Source organism: Moschus berezovskii, chromosome 6, assembly GCF_049115385.1.
Source record: "Moschus berezovskii isolate FMDL1 chromosome 6, NW_MosBer_1.0, whole genome shotgun sequence".
Classification (NCBI taxonomy): Eukaryota; Metazoa; Chordata; class Mammalia; order Artiodactyla; family Moschidae; genus Moschus; species Moschus berezovskii.
This window is the reverse complement of record NC_142465.1, coordinates 91,063,346-91,086,626: the sequence shown is the minus strand read 5'-3', so window position 1 is coordinate 91,086,626 and position 23,281 is coordinate 91,063,346. Positions and strand designations below refer to the sequence as shown.

Here is a 23,281-nt window from a genome sequence, read left to right as displayed (position 1 = left end):
CTGCCCCACATCTTCCCATTAGATATCTATACTATACGATTTCTTTGTATTTTTAAGTTAATACCCCCCAAATCAAGGTATTTGTTGAAAATTTTAAAAGAGGAGCTATGTGAGCCTAATTGTCAAATGATGTGAGAAAAGGGAATTGCCATGAAAGTTCAATACTACCTTATATTATTTTTATGACTTTACTTTCTTAAGAACCAAATTAAGTGCTAATGGTTGTGCTTTTTAAAGAGATTGCTATACAAAGATTACTTTGCCTTCTTAGGTACAGTAGGTCATTGTACCTAACTAACATAGCCAAGAGGAAACACGGTTTAAGTATTATTTGAAATATTTTGAGGTCCCGTTAGCAAGTTACTTATTGAGTCTTGTAGATTTCATTCTAAATCTTAAAAATTCAGGCATCAGCACTGCAGAATTCTAATTTATTTTAGATTATCTTAAGTAACTGTCCTTTGCAAGTATTAATATAAAATAAGAAATAATGACAAACTCATCATTATTATGACTTACATTAATAGTGATGCAAACATCAAAATTACTTTTTAATTATGCAAAATGGTCTCCATTCCTATTTCTTATTTTTATCAGTCTCTATAAAAATCTCAAATTTTGAAAATAAATATGAAGACAAAAACAATTAATTGAGTTAAAGCAATAGTAAAAACTGAATAAAAATAGTAGCAGAAGTTGTCAAATAATTTAAAATGAAACTTTGTCATAGGCACGCAAAGAGCTTAGACATCCACTAAAGCACTATGTCCCAGACACTTGGATTCACTGATAAGTACAATTTCAAAAACTAATTTGCAAATCAATGTAAGTCTCTTTTGTTTGCCATGTTAGGATATTAAAAATAAAATGATCACTACTATCAACAGTGTATCATGAAAGAAATGTTAGAAGAACATAATCCCTGAATAAACTGAAGAAATATATAGTTTTGTTAAAATCTAACTACACAGTCTTTGTTAAAAAAGAAAAAATGTCAGTGAAAACTTTATCATAGAACCAGTTGATCTCTATACGGTGACTAGCCTAACTGCAGGAAGGTTTGACCCCAAGAGGCAGTATATGTAACTAAGAAGGAAGTATGTATCAGAGCACAATGGTGCTGATTCTCCCTTCCTGATAATGGCTCCTTTGAGATCCACAAGTAGATCCATTAAGAAAGTTTTCTGACAGAAGAAAATTGAGAGAGGAAGAAGAGGAGCAAATGAAAAGGATCAAAGGAAGAAAATGAGATAAAATTTACAACAAACATGTGAGAAAAAGAATAAAGGTTGGTTCCTAAACTTTTATTTTTAACTTCCAAATACAAATGGTCCCATCATGCAGGTATGAGGATGAGAAATGGAGTATTTCCTGCCATATGAATAAACAAGGATGCCACAGCCACTACTGATTCTTGCCTTCTGAACATGAATTTCTGAGCCAGAGGGCACCCAGGAAGGAGAACAATACCTGCAATCTGGCAGCCATTAAGCTGCAGCACTCCCTATGATGAACACTAAAGAGCAGGGATGGGGTGGGGTGGGGGGTTAAAAACAGGACATTGGCCCCAGAGAGCCGAGATGTATATGAAAGGGATGATTTCAGTGGGCCCAGACTCTTAACATCTTCCCATACGTAGAAAAGCGCTAAATTCCTTAACTTGAGATATCTGCTCTTCTTTATTTAACAATAATCTTCTGACATTCAGACTACTTTCCCCTTGGTGCAAAACTTCTATAAATCTGACTCTTTCCCTGTCTCATTGGAGCAGTTCTCACAGGTTACTTGAGATGCTGTCTCTCAGGCTTGAAGTCCTAAAGATTTCTACCAAATAACTCTCAATGTTTAGATTGTGACTATTTTTTCAAATAGACAATAACGAATGGGATAAAGATGAACACCTATCCCTTCCACAAAAATCAGGAGCACCATTCAAGTTTGTCTCCAGCACTGCTTCCTAGTATCCATGCTGTTTCTAGCATCCTAGTTAAATATTCCACCATTATTTCCACTTCATCTCCATTTTCATTCAAGGTGGTTATCCAGATTAAAGAAAGGAAACATTCAGAACACTAATAACTAAAGTAGTTGTTTTTATTCCTATTAAAATGAGGCATACATTTTACTAATGCTAAATTTTATATTAAGACCTTTTACAGGGCACTTTGTCTTTAGTCTGTTTTCTTAATTTCCCTTTTTTTTCTTACTTCGTTATCTCTTCTGGGAATAAGATATTTAAGCAAAAACAAAACAATGCAAAATTATAAAATAAAGATTTTGCATTAATAGTAATGATCCAATGTGCATATATTTTAATATCCTGGCATCTAGTAATTTTCTCACGGGACCATTTCATAATAATATGTTTCTGATCCCCATAGATGAGTTATACTTCAACTGTGAATCTGCTTAGCATTTTTTAGCTTGGATCAGGGTTCTAATATTTTATATTACAATCTGGTGACTTTTGTGCTCATCTTACCCCCATACTATACAAAAAGCTACATGAGGAGAAAGACTAGTTCTTATTCATTTCTGCATCTCTGCTGATAGGTATCCATTGTATATATCTGAGCTGAATTTTTGCACAACACCCCTATTAAATGAGAGCAATTGAATTCCATTAGACCAAATCTTCTTCAGCAGACACACATTTTGCCCCATTACTACAGCATTAGAAGTTCTTACTCATTCCCCTGTCACTGCATAGCAATCTGTGAAGAAGCTCACGGTGGACCCTCATTAAGAGTCCTGAACTCCCATGGCTGATTCATGTCGATGTATGGCAAAAACCACTACAATATTGTAAAGTAATTAGCCTCCAATTAAAATTAATTAATTAAAAAAAATAGAGTCCTGAACTATCTGGCAATACACATAGCTTTTCGGTATGTGAGAATACATCCATTAATTTCTCAAAGCCTGGTTAACTTTAAACAGTAGTACTTCAAATACTGTGGACATCACATGAATCAAGGTTTTCTCCATCTCATAGTAGATGCTCTCACACCAGGATGGAAAGGAGTTGTGTGGTATGGTAACAGGACACAACCAGATTGCCCAACTTAATAGATGGGTTTGATAGATGCCAACTAATTGGTTTCCATGTGTCCTCATTTCTTCTAGGAAAGAAATGTCTCTCAGGTGACACTACTGGTAAAAAAAAAAAAAAAAATCACCTCCCAACACAGGAGAGGCAAGAGACACAGGATTGATCCCTGTGTTGGAAAGATCCCCTGGTCACAGAAATGGCAACCCACTCCAGTATTCTTGCTGGAAAATCCCATGGATAGAGGAGCCTGGCAGGCTAAGTCCATGGAATTGTGAAGTCAGACACAACGGAGTGCGCGCGCGCGCGCGCACACACACACACACACACACACACACACACACACACATACATTCCTTCGGGTAATTTTCAGAAACAATGGAAATATAAAGATTGAACCACTTACATTCAAATACAAGCCTAGCATTTTATCTAAATAAATTCCTTTGTGTGGTATTTTCTGACAACATTTACAGAATAATGTTCAAAACAATGTAATTTCATTGTATGATAAACATCAATTTAGCATAAAAAACAAATACAAACTTGTCATCATTTTCACCTTGTTTCAATTGAATTGGCCTTGTTTAGATAAGCAAGCCTATCTCTTACAGAAGAAACAGTTATAGAGAAAAGTGTGTGAAATTGGGTGTGGGTGTGTGTGTGTGTGTGTAGATTTATACTGCCTACTCTCATAATTTTTTACTGCTACACTGCACATATGGCTTCCAAGCTTACTTTATCTGAATCTTTCTGAATCTATTCTCCATGCTATTAAACTAAGCACATTCCACATCATTCAAAAGTAATTACACTTTTGTCTAGAATATAGGAGAACGCTTTTTCTAAACAATGAAATTCTCATTATTAGAACTGGCAAAATAATTGTACTAGTGTTAACAACAGTATGCATTATACCATCACAATAACTTATGCTAAGTTTGATGCACAAAGGTAACCAGAAATTTAAAAGCTTATAAAAACCACCATATAAAAATAGGAATCTTTACCATACCATAATTAAGGTCCTATTCTGTGACTTATTTTTAAATAACACATGCAGTTTTCTCTTTTCCTTCTCAAGTTTTCTGAACAGTACTTCACACATAAAATTATCCTAGTCAAACATCGAAAATGCATTACTAACAACTGTCAGACTGTAAGCAAAATTTATACAAAGGGTATTTCAAGACACAGCTATCATATACCAATTAAAATTATATTGGGTAAATAAAAGATCCCAGGAGTTGACAGTGAGCCTGAGCAAGTAAAAATCTCTCTCTGTCATGAGCACTGAATGAATCCTTTCAGTGTGTAAGTGTTAAAGGTTGCATTTCATACACTGGAGCTTTGCTATAATTTCATGCTTGGTTCTCAGTTATATGTCCTACTTCTATAGAAGATCCGCTTAAAAAAACACCTTTTTATTTTGCTGCTGGACTTCAGGAAGAAACTGATGCATACTGAATGTTACTTTATGATAACTAGTATTGCTGCATGCTTAAATACATTAAAATACATCCAATCACTAAACCTAATCAACACATCATATACCCAAAGTTCTTTAACAATTCCAGGAAAATCTTATTAATATAAGCAATAAATGAGATAAGAGAGTATACTATAGCATCATGCTTACAAATCCACTGGGTCTTTATATGTTCAAACAATTATATGCAAATATAGTATATACTTCATATGAAGTTCAGTTATTTATTGAGAGAACAATTCAAATTATTTTTTAAAAACTGTATTCTTAAGTAACTGTATACTTTAAAAATCAGTCTTGGGAAGCAGCAGTGTATCCCCACTCTGCAGTCATACAAAACTATTCACTCAACTCAAGAGGAACTTAAGTCAAAAGAGAGTTTGGCTGAGGTAAGAGAAAACATTTTATAGGGGAAAAAATAGACAATTGGTTATTTAGTAACCACAGGTGGTCAAGACTTCCATTTCACATCCCTTTTGACACCAGAACAACCATCTAAGCAGCAGAAGTAGCATGTAACCAGATAAAATGAATACCAACATGGCCACCACAGAGTACCCTGGCTGCCTCTCATGCTGCTACTTGATTTCTCTTCAGACGTACTCTGTTTCCCTCTTTTGCTCATAAATAATCACATTGACTGACATAAGGACATGTTCTGAATAGTCCTTTGCATTATGAAATAAATCTATCTATATCAGAACTATCATTAAAAATGAGCCAGAAATTATAGTGTCTCTTGCTTGTCTCTGAAAATCTGAAGTCACAGCCTCCAAACTTAAGCCCCCCCCCCCCAAAAAAAAAAAACAGGCAAAGGGGACAAGAAAGTTCGTCCTTCATAAAGCCCAGGATTGCCTTTTCACTCATGTCATACACAGACTTGCCAACCTTGTCTTTTACCTTTTTGAAGATTATATGGGAATTCCTGACAAGATTATGAGAGTTTCAGAGAAGGACCAACAGAATTAGTCTTTTTCATATTTATAATTATGTATCTCAAGCTTATATTGACTAGAAATCTGACAGTAGTTTATACCTATGTGATATTATTATAATTATATATGATATTATTATAGTATAATATTATTCTGAACAGAATGTAAAACTCTCCAAGAACAGGACTTGTAGTATTTATACCAGTTTTAACTGTTTGGGGAGTTAGTCTTAGTTAGCCACTTAGCTTATTTCTCCAAAATATCAAGGTGAAAAACCACTTCAGAAAGGAAGAATTCCATCTTTATCTGACCCATTTCAAACCGTTAACACTTGCATACCCTGAATATGAACATAGGACTGTAATTCCCCAAATTCAATATATGGCAGCAGTCATGAGGTATACAGAACTTCTATCTCAGGAAATATTTACCAACCTACATTATATACTGAAAGCATTTCTCTATAACTTCAAGGCAGCATTAAAGGGAATACTCAGACATTTTACTTTGTCTCTAAACTATGTAGGCAATACAAAATGTAGACCTCTCAACATCTCTCTTTTTTTATTAAAAAATGGAGTATAAATGTCACATATAAACCAGCAATGAAATCTGGTAACCTGTTTTTTTGGTTTCCTTAAATTCAACTCTATGATACAAAGATAATGAAACTTTCCCTCTGTTTTCAAAGATACTGAATAGGAAAAAATATAATGTATGTTACTATTGAAATAAAAGGACTTCCATGAATATGACAGTGGCCTAGTATTCAGAAAAAAATAAAGAATTTTGTGCTGAATAACAATTCTATGAATGTATTTAATCATTTTGATAACCGGGTAAAATATATCTTAATCAGCTTAACAGCTGAATATATCATGGCTATTATAGCATACTTTCTGTACTACATTAGTATATTCTACTTTAGTGCTAAAATTTTTAGAAAATCAGAATATTCACCACGAATAATGTCTTAACATCTTTGCTCAAAACATATTTCCCATTTAATCACCCATATAAAAGTTGCTGTTTAATCAGTACTCATAAATTGAGTATCTATTATATACTGGGTATCAGAAATACAAATATATATGACATGTGTGTATATATGTATAACTGTGCCTTCAAGGAGAAGTACAGTGCATGGAAAGGCAGACATGTAGATATATAAATTATAATACAGACCATGAGAAAAGATATAAACATGTACCATGAATAAAGAACAGCAACCATTCTGCCTTGGGAAGTCAGGGAAAGCATCTAAAAAGAAGCAATTTTGAATTCAGTCTTGTGGGAGAAACATAATTTACTAGGAAAGTAAAATAAGAAGAGTTTTCCAGGTAGAAAAAATAAGTTTGTGTCATTAGAGGTCACCTGGTATGTTTATGAACATGCATGAAAACCTTCACAAGACTGAAGCACTGGGTCTTTGGCAGGACGTGGCCAAAGAGGAGACAAAAGGCCTATTTTGGTGCCAGTCTATATAGAATCTTTATGCGAAGGGAGTTAGACTAAATCTTGTAGGCAACAAGGACATACATTAGTTCCCAAAGTGGGATAAATAATCCAACTCTTAGGGAAACAAGTCTAGTGGAAGTTGAAAGGACGATGGGAAAGAGGAGAGGCTGGAAATTTGAGATCATATAAAAGAAATCAAGAATTACCTGAGGCAGGAACAAATTTAGAAACCAAGTAGATATATACAGTAAAAGAAAATATCAGTGTTGATGTCACTAAAACTAAGTTAATTTGAATGCACACTGTATTAACGTCAAGTACCACAGATCTTAAACTTTGGGGGCTTCAGATCTACTTGAGAATCTGATAAAAACCATAACCCTGCTCACATGTGTGCACACAGAGAATTCTCCATTTATCTTCAGGAGAGCCACAGATCCTAGTTAAGAATTTTTCCCCGGGTCAAGTTGCTTAAGGAAAGGAGTCATGCCTTATGAAAATTATTTCCATAGTGCACAACAAAAACTAGGTACAAAGAAGGTAGTTCATAGGTTTTACTTAGACTGCATTCTCCATTAAAAACTGGATTTCATTTTCATTAACATCCTGCATTGTAGCATCCACTTGTGCCAACTACAGTATGTATTTAACATACTTTTCTCATATCCATCCTTGAGTGTACTTAAGATAGTTTCCCCTTTCCTCTAGCAATAATTATTTATATTCACTCCTTTAAATTTGTGTGTTTATGTTTATAGCAGTACTACAGGAAAACCAAACCAAGAAGCACTCCCCACATGAAATTCCCTAAAGAAGGCAATGGTCAACATATTGAGAGGGGGAAAAGCATGAGCACTGATGCAATGTCAAATGGGGAGTCTGACCTCTCTACCCTGTTGAGCTGCTTACTATCATTTCCCCCCTTTCTTTTTCTAGTTTTAACCTTTGTGAAGGAGGCCAAGAAATTATATCATTGCACATTACTAACATGAACTCATAGTAGAGGGAAAAGAAGGAGGACTTATGCATAGTATGATTTAACTTGACAAATAAGAGATAATCAGAATATTAAACATGTGTGCATAATTGTGAAGAGCTTATAAAATTTAAAAGCATGAAATCCAAAGCCAGACCATCTGGGTAAACTCTGGTTCTCCCACTTACTAGCTGTGATCTGGAGCAAACTATTTAGATTCACTGTGCCTCAGTTTCCTCCTCACCTGTAAAATGGGATTAGTGATAACACCTCATTGAATTATTGTGATGGTTAAATGAGTTAATATATGTCATGTCCTTGAAACAACACCCCTGTAAGAGTACTATATAAGAGTTAGCTAAAACATTCTTCTTGGTAAGAAAATTCTGGCACACAGCCAAAAATACTCAGAGAAATTCTGCCTTTGAGGCTTAAACTTTGAATGGAAGTATTTAAATCTAATGTGAATTATCAAAGGACAGTGTTTATTTCACAGATATTAGAAGAGTATCTGATTCTTCTTGTTGGTTTAATTCTATATCCAGTAATCCAATGACATAAACAAGTCGGTGTAGTTCAGTACCAAACACATTTATGAAGTGTAATCATTTCCTAGAGAAGTCCCACCACCTCACAAAGTGAAGTAAGCCAGAAATAAAAACAACAATACAGTATATTAATACATATTATGGAATTTAGAAAGATGATAACGATAACCCTGTATATGAGACAGCAAAAGGGACACAGATGTATAGGATACTCTTTTGGACTCTGTGGGAGAGGGCGAGGGTGGGATGATTTGGGAGAATGGCATTGAAACACGTATATTATCATATGTGAAACCAATCGCCAGTCCAGGTTCGATGCATGATACAGGATGCTCGTGGCTGGTGTACCGGGATGAACCAGAGGGATGGGATGGGGAGGGGGGTGGGAGGGGGGTTCAAGATGGGGAACACATGTACACCCGGGGCATATTCATGTCAATGTATGGCAAACCAATACAATAATGTAAAGCAATTAGCCTCCAATTAAAATAAATAAATTTTAAAAAATTAAAAAAAAAGATTTAACAGAATCAGGGCCTTTTTTAAAGATATGAGAATATATGAAGAAATATTTTTGTTGGTGTAACCTTGTTCAAATTAACAGCACTGGCATCCCTGAAGCAGAAGAAGAGGGGCCACAAAAAACGTGATACCCACCCAAGAAGTCATGTTGAAAAGGCAAGGGTGGTTTGACTGGCAGCTAAGTGCCAGGCTACCTTGCCAGCATGCTGTTTCTGTGCATTTAAGTTCCTAAGAAGAACCTAAAGGCCTTATTTACTTGTGTATGTGTCTCCTGTTTAAGCTTCAGCCAAAGATACTATGCTGTCTTCTCCCTCTCATCCATGAAATCATGGCTTCCTAATCTTCTGCGGTGATCCAGACCCCAGGAGCACGGGCCAGATAAATTATCCAGAGGTGCAAATTCTAGAATAGTATGTACAAGGGAATTACTGAATTGCAACAGATTGAATGGGACTGAGTTAGGAATTAGTGCAGTTACATCAGAAACGTATTGTCTCAATGAAACATTCATTTCTGTAATATTCCCAATACTGTAAGAAATACTGGAACCCAATCTGAGGGAAGCAAAAATTGGAAAAAAAAAAAAAAAAAAAACACTGATTTATCATGGTGGAAATGCTCAAACAATGCTATAGCTCTATCTGGAAAAATTATTAGAGCTTTATTACTCTTTATTAGAAATATACCTCTTTATTAGAAATATAAAGATATCTAACTTTCTTGAGGACTAATTTTAAACGTGTTAATATTACTCTTAGATTACGTTTTTTCCACTAATTAAGTTGGGAGTGTCTCAAAAGCAGAATTCTTGAAAAACAAAAACCAAACCAAACAAAAACAGTTTAAGTATACTCCCTGCTGGAATCAATGTACTTACAAAGAATTCTAAGATGTTAGGAGTGAATCTTGTGTGTGACTATTAAGTAGATGATAATTACAAAGCATAGGACTGAAGCCAAACTACTAGAGGAGCAGATTGGTCAAAGTGAGTGTAGGCACAATAGACCATGAGAAACCTACCATTGTATTGTGCTGGGAAGTGGGAGTCCTATGGCCACAAGTCTCTTGCGTCAGCAGAGAAACTGGCTGAAATTCCTCAGAGTGAGGCTTGTTGGGAAAACTCACATGCAAGGGAAGGTGAAAGGCTGGGAGCCCGTCACTCTCCTCTTCTTCCACTTTCTGTCTGCTTGTCACCATGGCTACCTCTCCATCTGCTTCCCCATACGGAGAGGCTGGTCGCTTGGAAGACATCCTGGAAGGAACAAAAGAGGAGAAAATAATGAAACCTCCACATAAATCCTTAATGCCGTCATTGTGTGGTTAGGGGCCATTGTAACAGAAATGCCTTTTTGTGCTGGCAGAGAGCAGGAAACCATCCAAATACCACTGCAAAGCACACACAATCAGAAACAATGGCCAAGCAGGTAGCAACAGAACAGTGCTTGTTTGTTGTGAGAATAATACACTAATATAGCACTCTCTTGTATTCTGGCTTCTTAAACAAGAGAATTCACCTAAGAACACTGCATAATGAAAGACCATTCCATTTTAAAGGAAAGAAAAATACCCATCTCATTTTACACGTTGATAGACCTTATTGAAGGCAGAACATCCATGAATAGCAAATACTGTTGGCAGTTAAAAGAAGAGAAATAACTAAAAAATTTTTCACTATAAAATAAACAAAGTAAATGAATGATTGTCTTTATAAAAAATTGCAATAAAAGTAAGATTATTGTAAAATGTAAGAATATTGGTTATTGGCAAACCTCAGGTCACAGAACAAAAAGTTTGATATTTGTTTAAAGCTTATTAAGAATTGAAGAAATTTTACAATCACTATTAATCCTCAAATATTTAAGGACTTTTCTCTCTCATATCCCCAAATCATCCAATTTTGGCTTTCAGTTCTAATATAAAATTTGTAGGTAATTAAAAAAATGATAAGAATATAAAAATATTTCAATTTTATTTCCACAGTTTAATGAAATATTTAGCTGTGGATTCTCAGACTTATTTCTTCCTTAGAATACCTAAGCAAAGAAAAAATAAGCAAGCATGTTTTGACAAGCTAATGCCTACGTGACAATACACTTAGATTTTTTTTTTTGTACTTGATTCTGATTGAGAATGTTATCAGAGGTTAAAAATAAATGGCAAATATATTTAGTGAAACATAAGACATATTTTCTTTTCATTAAATTTTTCATGGAAGCAGAATAAACTTTTTAATTAAAAAAAAAGTCTGGTATTTACAACTTGATTTGACCTTGAAAAAACACTCTAATTTTTGTTCAACAAAGAGTGTTTACAAAATCATCCATTCTTATTCTATACCACTGATATAAGAGATAGGAAAGTATGAACTGCCACATCACTTCATTCATATATATCACTGATTTTTAAATTTAAAATGTACTACCAAATGAGAGGGCTCTGATCTTTGTTGAATGATGCTATTCTTAGTGTTAGAAGTTTTGAAAGACAAATGTATTTAAATGCTGGGTATATTCTGTGAAGATATAATAGCAGAGTAGAAAAAAATAAAGGCTGTGGAATCAGACAAACACAAAATAAAACACTGATTCTGCTACTTACTAGCTGTGAGACTTACTTTAATTTCTATTTCAGTTTACTCATCTTTAAAGTGAGATGTTAGTATCCACCTGTAATATTTTGAGAATGAACTATGTTCTGCATGAAAAATGACTTACAGAACATTTTGCTCAGAGCAGACACTCAATAAAAAATATTGCTGTTTATTTCATTACCTTTAAAACAACAGTGTGACTCACCACCCTCAAAAACACAAAAACAACAGCAACAACAACAAAAAAACTCAAAAATGACAATGCAGATTGCATTCTAAGAGTTAAACTGTAAAATCAATATTGGATACACAGTCTCCAATAGAGAAATGTTCCCTGGTTAGTCATACCTGACAATAAACTGATCAAATGTGTTATCAAGTGTTAAAGAAAAATGTTATTAGCAGAAGTCTTGATCAGCAGAAGTACAGAAAACAGAAAGGAAATAGTAGTGGTTACCAAGCACTGTTTAAAGGAGAAGCAGACTGGGCCAGCACATTTCAGGTATCTTTAACTATTTCTGATCTCATTACTAAGGTTTACCAGAAGTATACTCTAAGTATGGAGAAAGAGTAAGGGCCTGGAATTAACAGAAAAGACTGAGTCTCATTAGAAGTGGTGAGTCGTGTCTGACTCTGTGACCCCATGGACTATAAAATCCATGGAATTCTCCAGGTCAGAATGCTGGAGTGGGTAGCCTTTCCCTTCTCCAGGGGATCTTCCCAACCCAGGGATTAAACCCAGGTCTCCCACATGGCAGGCAGATTCTTTACCAGCTAAGCCACAAGGGAGGCACAAGAATACTGGGGTGGGTAGTCTATCCCTTCTCCAGTGGACCTTCCCGATCTAGGAATCAAACCCATTTCTCCTGCATTGCAGGCGGATTCTTTACCAACCGAGCTATCTAGGAATCAAACCCATTTCTCCTGCATTGCAGGCGGATTCTTTACCAACTGAGCTATCAGGGAAGCTCTTAGTCTCATTGGCAACACTTTATCTATCCCCAAATTGACAGATTAAACTTTATATGATAACTCAACACTAGAGATATTTAACTCCCACTGTTTCCATGTTCTCCTAGTAAACTGATCTTTTACAAAAATTCATTTATTTTTAATTGAAAGATAATTGCTTTACAATATTATACTGGTTTCTGCCATACATCAACAGGAATCAGCCATAGGGACGTAGCTCCTTCCCTCTCGAACCTCCCTCCCACCTCCCACCTCATCCCACCTCTCTAAGTTGTCACAGAGCACTAAATTTGAGCTCCCTGTGTCCAAGCAAACTTCTGATTCCCATAAAGAGAATGAGGTGACAGAACAAACTTAAATACACAAAGTCTTTGAGAAGTGATTTATCACATTAAATCAATAAAGAGACTTTTAATTATTTCTTGGTTTCACATGAAACTTGACTACAATTTTATTCGTTTATTACACAAACCATATTATTTATGGTCTGTATGGGATTACTATTCTTGCTGGAATTAACAAACTGGTATTTTGGTGCCTACCCCAGGCTTAAATACAGTCTCTTAACAGTCTGAAAATTCCAGGGTATTAGCAAGAGTCAGTTTCTAGGTTATCAAAAAGAAAACTATATCAGATGGCTTATTTAATGGCCAGCTGGCTAGTTAATACAATTCTATGACTTTTAGAAGGCATTACCTTTTTGCTGACTTCTACTTTATTAATATCATTATTAATAGTGACTATGAAAATTGAAAGTCTTAAAGTAGATAAAAGGTATATAAGGTAGATAGTTAAGATACTGCCTTTCTCAAAACTTCTAGTTCTTTCGATTTCTAAACTATTTTTACACCTAATTGGATAAACAGTCTCTCCATATACATATCATGTTATGGGGAAAAAATTATAAGGTCTAAAATACCAAGCAGTCATGGTGCTAAAAATCAACTGATTCTAAAATATTATATATTTTAGGTTTATTTCAATTCTATTTTTATAGATTTATAAAATGTTCTTAAATGTGTTGGACTTATAAGAGTATTGTTATATAGCTCAGGTAAAAGATTTCTTAAAGATGTTTTAAATTACTATAATAATAATGACTATGGTTATAGTTTAATAATAGGCTAGAAAATGAGACAGAAGCAAAACAAAATACATAAATTACGTTTTAAGAGCTAATAATCTGTTCGTTGCATTATCTGTGTTTGACTCTTGTACTCTAAAACTATTGATAACAAAACAACCAACACCATTAAATTCTTGAACTTTTTTTTTCGTCTACCAAAGGGTTTTATTTTGGATAGATGAAAGTCTCCATTTTGAAAAAAGCATTAAGGAGGCATTGAAAATTTCCATGCATTGTCTATCTGGGAAATGTAGGGTTCCAATTCCTGCTGCTTACACTACACGTCTATGTTACAGTGCAAGAACACCTTAGAACAACTTGAGGATCTAGGCTGGGGCATGCTCGTCTATATTCATTCAGAGATGCTTTTTGTCATTCCTGTGGTAAGTGCAAGATGGACAAGGAACAAAACTCAGACTTCAAAGAAAGTGACATGAGACTAACAATTACAATCTAGTGTAATACTAACTTCTGCAGTTAGTTTATAACTATACAGTTCATTTATAACTATAACAATGACTATTATAGTTTATAAAGTAGTCTTTAACTCACTTCTTTGTGTGTGGACAAAAAAATCTTCTTCAAAGAATCTTTATATCATCAACATCCCTTTACCCACTGCTTACTATGTATAAGACTCTTATCTAATGGGAATTAAAAAATGCAATTCAGGGTCTCTGCTTTAAAAAATTTATGAACTGTTTGTTGTTCAGTTGCCAAGCTGTGTCCATTTTTTTGTGACCCCATGGACTGTGGCATGCCAGGCTTCCCTCTCCTTCACTGTCTTCCAGAGTTTGCTCAAACTCACATTCTCAATTTTGAATACACAATGGAATTACATCAGTTCAGTTCAGTTGGTCAGTCGTGCCCGACTCTTTGAGACCCCATGAACCACAGCACGCCAGGCCTCCCTGTCCATCACCAACTCCTGGAGTCCACCCAAACCCATGTCCATTGAGTCGGTGATGCCATCCAACCATCTCAACCTCTGTTGTCCCCTCTCCTCCAGCCCTCAATCTTTCCCAGCAACAGGGTCTTCTCAATAAGTCAGCTCTTTGCATCAGGTGGCCAAAATATTGGAGTTTCAGATTCAACATCAGTCCTTCCAATGAACACCCAGGACTGATCTCCTTTAGGATGGACTGGTTGGATCTCCTTGCAGTAGAAGGGATTCTCAAGAGTCTTCTCCAACACCACAGTTCAAAAGCATCAATTCTTCAGCACTCAGCTTTCTTTATAGTTCAACTCTCACATCCATACACGACCACTGGAAAAATCATAGCCTTGACCAGAAGGACCTTTGTTGACAAAGTAATGTCTCTGGTTTTTAATATGCTGTCTAAGTTGCTCATAACTTTCCTTCCAAGGAGTAAGTGTCTTTTAATTTCATGGCTGCAGTCACCATCTGCAGTGATGTACATGGAGAGGTTTAAAAACTACTGCTGCCTGAGTCTCACTGCCAGATATTCTGATGTTATTGGTTTTGGAATGTACACAGCTTATCAGAAATTTCTAAGGCTTCCAGGTGATTCTAATGTGCAGTTAACAGGTGCTATTTGTTATTTGTGCAAGTCATAATAATACCTCCCACCCAAGATGCCCAAACTCTAATCTCTGAAACCAGTGAATATGTCACAAGGCAAAAGGGACTTTGTAGATATAATAAAGAACCTGGGATAAGGAGATTATTCTGGATATTGTGTGTGGACCCAAAGTAATCATAAAGGTCCTTATAAGGGAGGGAGGCAGGAGCATCAGAGTCAGAGAGAGTGATAGGAAGATACCATGCGGGACTTTGAAAATGGACTATGCAGTCACAAGCCGGAGAACACAGGTGACCTCTAAAAAGCTATAAAAGGCCATGAAACAGATTTCCCCCAGAACCTCTAGAAAGAATGGGCTTTGTCAACACCTTGAGTATAAGACTTCTGACCTCTAGAAACATTAAGTGAATACATTTGTATAGTTTAAGTCACTAGACATCTGATAATTTGTTACAAAAGCCACAGAAAACTAATTCACCACTATTTGAAATATATTTTTTCATACTATGGATTTTCTCAATCTGAAGTCCTCCTAACCCATTTATACACTTTCTTGTTTCTTCATCTCATTTAGTTTTCTGCTCCAACATCATTTCCAAGCATTTATCACCTACGATATTTTAATTATTTTCTTTGTTTAACTGTCTTCCCCACTGTAAGATTGAAGAAGGAAGCCTTTAGTTTTATCCACAGCTACTTACTCAGGGCTTAAAATCCTTTCTGAATATAGCTGTCTCTCAAACAATGTGTGCTTAATGAAATCTACTACTGAAAACCAGAAACTATCTTACTATTCTCTAACTGGAGACGGTTGTAAGATCCAGTGTTACAGGACGTGTAGGCTTAGAAAATGCTCTAATATCAGAAAAAAAGAAACCCAGCTCAGTGATAACACTGAATTTCTTTTTAATATTTCTATATAGAGGATTTGGTAAACCTTGTTTATATAGGTTTTAAGTATTTGTGGGAAAAAAAACCTATAGTTCTTTTTAAAATGCAATAAGTAAAATACTATAAAAGTGAAGTAACTTTATAAAAAATGCTCCAGCATTAATTATTAATAGGTCTGTTACTGAAGAATCCCATCCACTTACTGCTTTAAATTTAACTCTTGTCTGCTCAGCAAATGTTCTTTGCTGCAATTATTCCAGAAAACAATATGTACAAAGTCAAAGAAATTTGTATATGGACCAAGCACAAAATGGAAGACTCAGATTGCGAAGTGCTTTCTGTGTATAATGGTTACCCTTTAAAGTTTCTGTTTTTCTCTAAACATTTTAACCTTTGACTAGTTAATTCAGAGATGAAGTCCTAGGAAGCAGTGCCTTCTACTGGTTATTCTTTCAGAATGATAATATTATTTCTTTTAAGGTTTGCAGTTATGTATAAAAATATTTTAAAAAGCCTAGAAAGAACAAACTAAAATCCCAGCTCTTATTAAAACCTGCCCCAGCCACCATAGGTGAAATGACTTTTCGCCACCTCAGACAGTATCATCAACTCTTGTTGGTAGGCCACTTAAAAAAACTGAACATCGGTATCACCTATGACATTGATTCAACAACTTAATTATTTTTCTTTTTCTTATTAGTATCTATTACTGGAAAACAAGATTTTAGTAAACACAGGTCTACTGATGATCATTTCATGTGATTTTTCCAAGCTGAACAAAAATCCTTCCAAATTGTTCTGTATTTTTTCCCTAAATAGTATAACCTGCTATATTGAATGAGTTACAATTAATTATATAACCTCATAATTCCTAGCACATAGTTGTCACTCAATGTATTTTTATATGTGTAAGTGAATGGTAAGAGTGTCTATTTTGTGCTAGGCAAGTTACCTTTGTGTTACAGAGGAAACAGGTAACTTAGATACAAAGAAGCTTCTGGTTTACTTTTAAAGAAGTACGGTGTAGATGAAAATAGAAGACATATATTCAGTAATTCATTCATTCATTCATAGAAAAACATTTATGGAAAGGCTATCATGTGCCTACACATAGCAACATCATTAAGAAATCAAGAAAGAATAATTTAAGATAAATGACTTTTTCTAAATATGAGTACTATGGAGAATCGGAGAATGCAATGCCAACCCACTCCAGTACTCTTGCCTGGAAAATCCCATGGACGGAGGAGCCTGGTAGGCTGCAGTCCATGGGGTCGCGAAGAGTCAGACATGACTGAGCGACTTCAGTTTCACTTTCGTGCATTGGAGAAGGAAATGGCAACCCACTCCAGTGTTCTTGCCTGGAGAATCCCAGGGACGGCTGATCCTGGAGGGCTGCCGTCTATAGGGTTGCACAGAGTTGGACTCGACTGAAGTGAATTAGCAGCAGCATGGAGGATAGATAATAGAAAGATACTGTCCTGCTTAAGGGCATCCCTGGTGGTTCAGTAGTAAAGCATCTGCCTGCAATGCAGGAGATGTTTGGGTCTGATCACTGGGTTAGGAATATTCCCTGGAGGAGGGCATGACAACCGACTCTAGCATTCTTGCCTGGAGAACCCCATAGACAGGAGTTTGGTGGGCTACAGTCCACGGGGTCACAAAGAGTCAGACACAACTGAAGTGACTTAGCACGCATGCACGCCCTGCTTAAAATAATCAGGGAATGCTTCCTATAAATCAGAGGAACTCAACAGTGCAATGAAGGATAGATCAGGTGTAACTAGACACAGAGAAGAGGAGGTTGTAGATAGGAGAAATGACATCAGCAAATTAAAGAAATTTACAGGATGATACATGATAGTGAGGAGAAAGGTTTGGTTCAAGCGGAAGATTCTATGAGGAGTAAAAGCAGATAAAGGTGAAAGGCAAGGAACAGATGATAATGATTCTGGTTAGATTCTCACAAGTGTGAACGGCTGCACCAAATGTGAGATTGATACTGGAGGTAGAAGGAAACTGGAGATGACTGCTGAGCTACACAATAACATAATCAAAATTATATTCTAGGAAGGAAGTCCTTCAGAAATCAGTAACTGATAGAAGGTTGAGGGTGGAAACCAGAGAAGGGGGAATGCTTGGGTGAGATAATTCAAAGATAAATAGATTCCTTGACTATGATTTACAGAATGATACTGCTAATAAGAAAAATACATATTTTAGAAAGAAGGCAAGCTTGGAGGAAAATATTAAATTCATTTTAGAAATAAATCTTTGTTGACTGGAGAATTTTAAAAAGAAATATCAGATAATCAGAAAATGGAGGACTTCTGTGTAACTAAAGTTACTTCTGTGGAAGTAACTAAGTCACTGTAATCTTTTAAACACAGGTAGAGCATTGACCAATATTTGTAATTATTTGTCATTGATTTCTTCCACAGTGTTCTGATACAGTACTTTTATAAGTCTTGATCTATAAAAAATAAAACTGACTCATAAAAATGGTTAATTATCTTTTGTTACACTACTCGGTATTCACACTATAATAAACAGCAGTGCAAGAGCAAAGCTGTCTCTCCAAGAGAAAAACAGAAAATAGAGCAGTGGGAAGGGGAGAAAAATCTAAATTTTGCACTCCGTCCAACTTCGGGAGACCAGTGTATGAAAAGGATAGAGCACATACGACAAATAAAGAGAAATCAAGTGATAGGGGAAGAAATGTAATTATTCTCTAAATGATTCTACAAAACTAAACATACTGAGTATGAACTTTAAAAATTCTGGACCATGACATCTATCTAATTTAAAACTTCCATTGTTCCTCTCCTAAATACTCCCTTTTAATATCCATTCTCTCATGTTAAATTTTAAGCATGGCAGACAGAAAACATTTCAAAAACAACTGAAATATTTGAAAGGATGAATCCTCTTTCAGGGGAATAACAAACATGGAATATTACAAATACAATAAAAATTGGCAATCGTTCATATCCAAAGATTATATTAGTACTGTTTTTCTAGAAGTTATGCCAAGTTTTTCTACTAATTAAACTACTTGTTCAGGATATTTACCTTTACTTGTCTGGTTGCTTTTGTAATTAAGCTTGCTGTGAGAAGGTTATTCAAGATAAGGAATTAACCTCCATTGTTTTTCAAAGATTTTTTTCTCAATAGAATGTTTACTATTCCACCTGGGGAATCAACATAGACCTTTAGTGTGAATGGACAGGTTTGACTCCTGTCCACTTACCAATGAAAATACTAACACTCCTTATAAACCTAGATTTGCAAAACTTAGCATGTCATTTCATTAAAGAAAAAGATCAGTTTCATACTTTGTACCTACAAATCTCAACTACTGTTCTTCATATCTTACGGTATATTCTTTTTTTCCCCCTTCCATGTTTTGAACATCTTCATTTTCCTACTAGGTTTAGAGTCAGCTTTGTGTATACTCTGTAAATTCTACATACTTTGTAACCAATTCTGTCATATATATTAACAATATTCAAAAGCCTTTTAGATAGAAAAGATATTTGTGGTAAATATGTAGTCTTTCAAATATTTACATTTTTCTTCTCTTTTCTATAAATCCTCTTTGCCATCAGTTTCTCTTACAGAACAGGCTAATCTATGTTCTCTACCCATTGCTGCCCATACACAAAGAACACATTTATTACATTGTTATTTAGAAGCATGGACAAGTTCATCAGGTCCTGGCATACACTATGAACAGAAGGATATATACAGATTTCATAGAAATATAAAAACAGATGACACAGAGTAATAAAGAAATGTAGACCCCTTGTAATCTTTACTATACATGTCACCAGAAACTCATTTCTACCAGTATTTTCAAACAAAATTTACAACACTGAAATCTAAAATCAAAAGCAATTTTTGAGCTACTGCTACTTAAAAATAAATTTATTCTGTTCTAAAATATAATTTGAATTTACAAAAAAATTAATAACCATTACGAAAGTTTAAACTGTATTTAAAACTGCGTTAATGAAAAATGTCACAGTCACAAAGAACTTTCAAAGTGACCAAAGTGGATTTCCATGTTTACCTTGTCATATGTTTGGTCCTGAGATGATCTCTGCATTGAGACAGAGAAGCTCCTTATGCTATCCCTTCTCGCTGATAAGAAGAGCACCACTCTGAACTGCTTCACCACCTCTCTGCCTTCTCTTTACTAGCATCTCTCTCTTACTGAATAACTTTCCCCAGCCTGTCCAGTCAGGCAAAGAGGAAAGGATAAAAAGAGAAAAAAATGAAGAGGTAGAGAGATTTTTGAGGGAAGTGTGGGAAAGAAAGAGAAAAATAATATGCATCAGAAGTTACAGAGAAGGACTCAGAGAGAGAACTTAATTCTTGTCAGTATCTGAAAGAAATGAGTTCTTCTTTACTAGTTGGACAAGTATATTTCAGAATTGAATAAATGGACCTAGAGTTTGTAGCAAAATAAACTTTTAAAACGTCCATTTGTTTTTGTATTCTAAACAAGAGAGACAAATACCAAAGGTAAATACTTAATAACAGTTTATGACAGCAAAATTTCAGGCTACAATGATTCAGAACTCAAAGTTTGATTCCTTTCCTATTTTCTTTTATGGTCTTACTAACTGTAATTACTAAAAACTGACTCCAAAGTTAGACCACATGTTATTAGATGAAGACCCCACGAAAATTTCTAAATAGAAGACTGATTTATTATGAGTAATGTAATAGCTGGGCTCGGGAGCCAAAGCACCATATTATGCTTTAACTGTGCTATTTTAAAATTAAGTGCTTAAAACAAAAGTATCCCTGATAAATAAAAAGGTATAAAGAGCATTAAATTTAAACTCTCTTCTAATCATTCTACAATGTTCTAATACTTAGAAAAAATAGAGTTCAGTATAAGTCTGTTTAAGACTTAAAGAAATTGGTAGGGTGAACTTTTATGGATCTGAGGTACAGTTACTTTCATAAAGACAAGAGATAGTAAATGTTTTTATAGAATTCTAGATTCTTTAAAAAATTATCAAAAAATTTGTCATTTATAGCACAAGAATATGGTCATAAGAATTTTGTATTTTAAAAAGCCCTAACTTAAGACATTCAATAATTGCTAAAATTCCACTTCCTTATCTCAAAAATAGTAACACCTATATCTGAGCTATTAAACATTTGATCAGATTCTTTTTAATCATCAGATACACTAAATTTCAGTCAATTTGCTTAAAACAGGATAGAAAATGACTAAGACCTTTAAATGTTGAAGAGAAACTTCTTTTACATTGTAAAGTGATCAAATTAATGAGTATGAAAGAAAAAAAGAGTACTGATTTGTTGTGATTTTTTAAATTTGTGTATTGTTGTACACTTGTCATTAATCAGAAACAAACAGAAAAAGAATGTTTAATTTTCAGCTACCTACAGTTTAAAAAATAAAGTCTTTTTGTTCTGATTATTTAAAAATTATTTGGAACAATCCAGCATTAAGATTTGTGGTTCTGAAACTTGTTATTAGAGTTAGAGAGGGTATACTTTTTAAGGAAATAAAAAGCTTTTTTCCATTTGAGCATGAGTTTTGCCTTTCTGACAGCTCTAAGTCCACAGGATGTGGAGGGATGATTTAAATTTTACATCAAAATTGTGACTGCACTAGACTTTTTTTCCCCTTTCTCAAGGGAGGCATTGTTCTTGCCTTTCCATAACCAGGCGTGACAGCGCCAGACTGGAGTCACACGGCTGGTCTCTGAGTCAGCGTGAAAGTGCTCACCTCCTGAGTTTCCCCAGATGCTCGGCTCCTTATGAGTCTGAAAGCTGAGCACTGAGTAGCCACACGATCCATTCCTGGGACAGACAGAGGAGTGAACGGGAAAGTCTAGGGATTAACAAAAACTATCTCTTCCTACACACATTGTAAAACTCTCATTAATAAGAAGTAACAAGAAAAAAAGTACCATTTTTTAAGTCAAAAGTTGAGACAGATTGTTTAACAAGTAATTGTGTGCTTTGAATTAAAGAAATAAGGAAAGTCTAAAAAATCACAAGCCTGTTGAATTTTTCTGAGACACATGGTTGCCACATGTATAAATTTCAGGTTGTACTTAGCTGGACAGAATACTGGAAAAATAACATGGAGATGTATATCCATTCTCAATATCTCGAAGGAGGTAATCTTTAAAAGCTGTCTGTAGAATACCTGAGAAGGGCAATCTCTTTTGCTCTCTATCAGAACAACTGCTGTGAAACAGGGATTAATTCAATTCCTATTGTTCCATCCTTGACCTTGTAGAGAAGTCTGTGTCTTGTGTATTTAAGCAACCTTGTGTGTGTGAGAGAGACAGAGAGAAAAAGAGAGAGAGAAGAAGAAAGAGGAAGAAGAGAGAAAAGATATTTACTGATATTAACTGACATTAATACTCTTCTTTTTTTTAAATGGAACCTCTTTAATGATGAGACAGGACCATGTTAATTTAATCATAACATACGTTAACAATTTTTACTTGCTATAGAATTCAAAACTATTTGGTTAAAAGTTGTATGTATTTTGAAGGAAAAAATAAAGAAGTATAAACAAACTCCTTCCAATTTGTTAACCCATAAAAATAAAGAAAAAAGCCAAAGGGAAAATATTTCTAAGTATTACTACTACAGGGAGTAGTACTAATCTCTTAACTATCGATTACTAAAATAATGCCAGCCGATTGTTTCCATGTTTACCGCATGAGGATGTAAGAGTGTCTACATATGTTCACATGTACATATATATGTGTGTGTATATACACATATACATGTTTGCAATAACCTATTCACTATATCTGTGATAGCCACAGTAAAAGAGTACAGTTTTTCATTTGTGAAGATAACTGGTTAGGTAAGATGCACATGTCAAAAAAAAATCAATTTGATTTGAAGTAGGAAGGAATATCTATTTAGGCTTAATGATATTGACACCTCTGTAAAAAGAAAAATTTCACTTATTTTAATGACTTGGTCATTTTGACTCTCCTAGGAGAATTTCTCTATGGCAAAATCGCAAGGATATATGTTTTCTTTTTCCAAAATAATATCATTAAGTACTTATTTTGAGCTTCCCTCTCTGTCTCCTTATTTGAGCTTCCTCTTATCAGTGTCCACCCCAACTCTTGCTCTCTCTTCTCACATTACTGGCTAAATCTAAATAA

General features: G+C 34.8%; 1 protein-coding gene across 6 annotated transcripts in view; it reads right to left on the bottom strand.

The window, feature by feature from the left end:
* Positions 1-23,281, bottom strand: part of SOX5 (SRY-box transcription factor 5) — a 1,155,320-nt gene that overhangs the window by 396,674 nt on the left and 735,365 nt on the right. For 5 of the 6 annotated variants that reach the window (XM_055394458.2, XM_055394455.2, XM_055394462.2 and 2 more), the window contains exon 7: positions 9,998-10,229. In XM_055394458.2, the coding sequence (XP_055250433.1) occupies positions 9,998-10,228 (231 nt within the window). In that variant the 5' untranslated portion in view covers position 10,229. The remainder of the gene's footprint in view (positions 1-9,997; positions 10,230-23,281) is intronic. The other variant, XM_055394463.2, reaches the window with a different exon arrangement.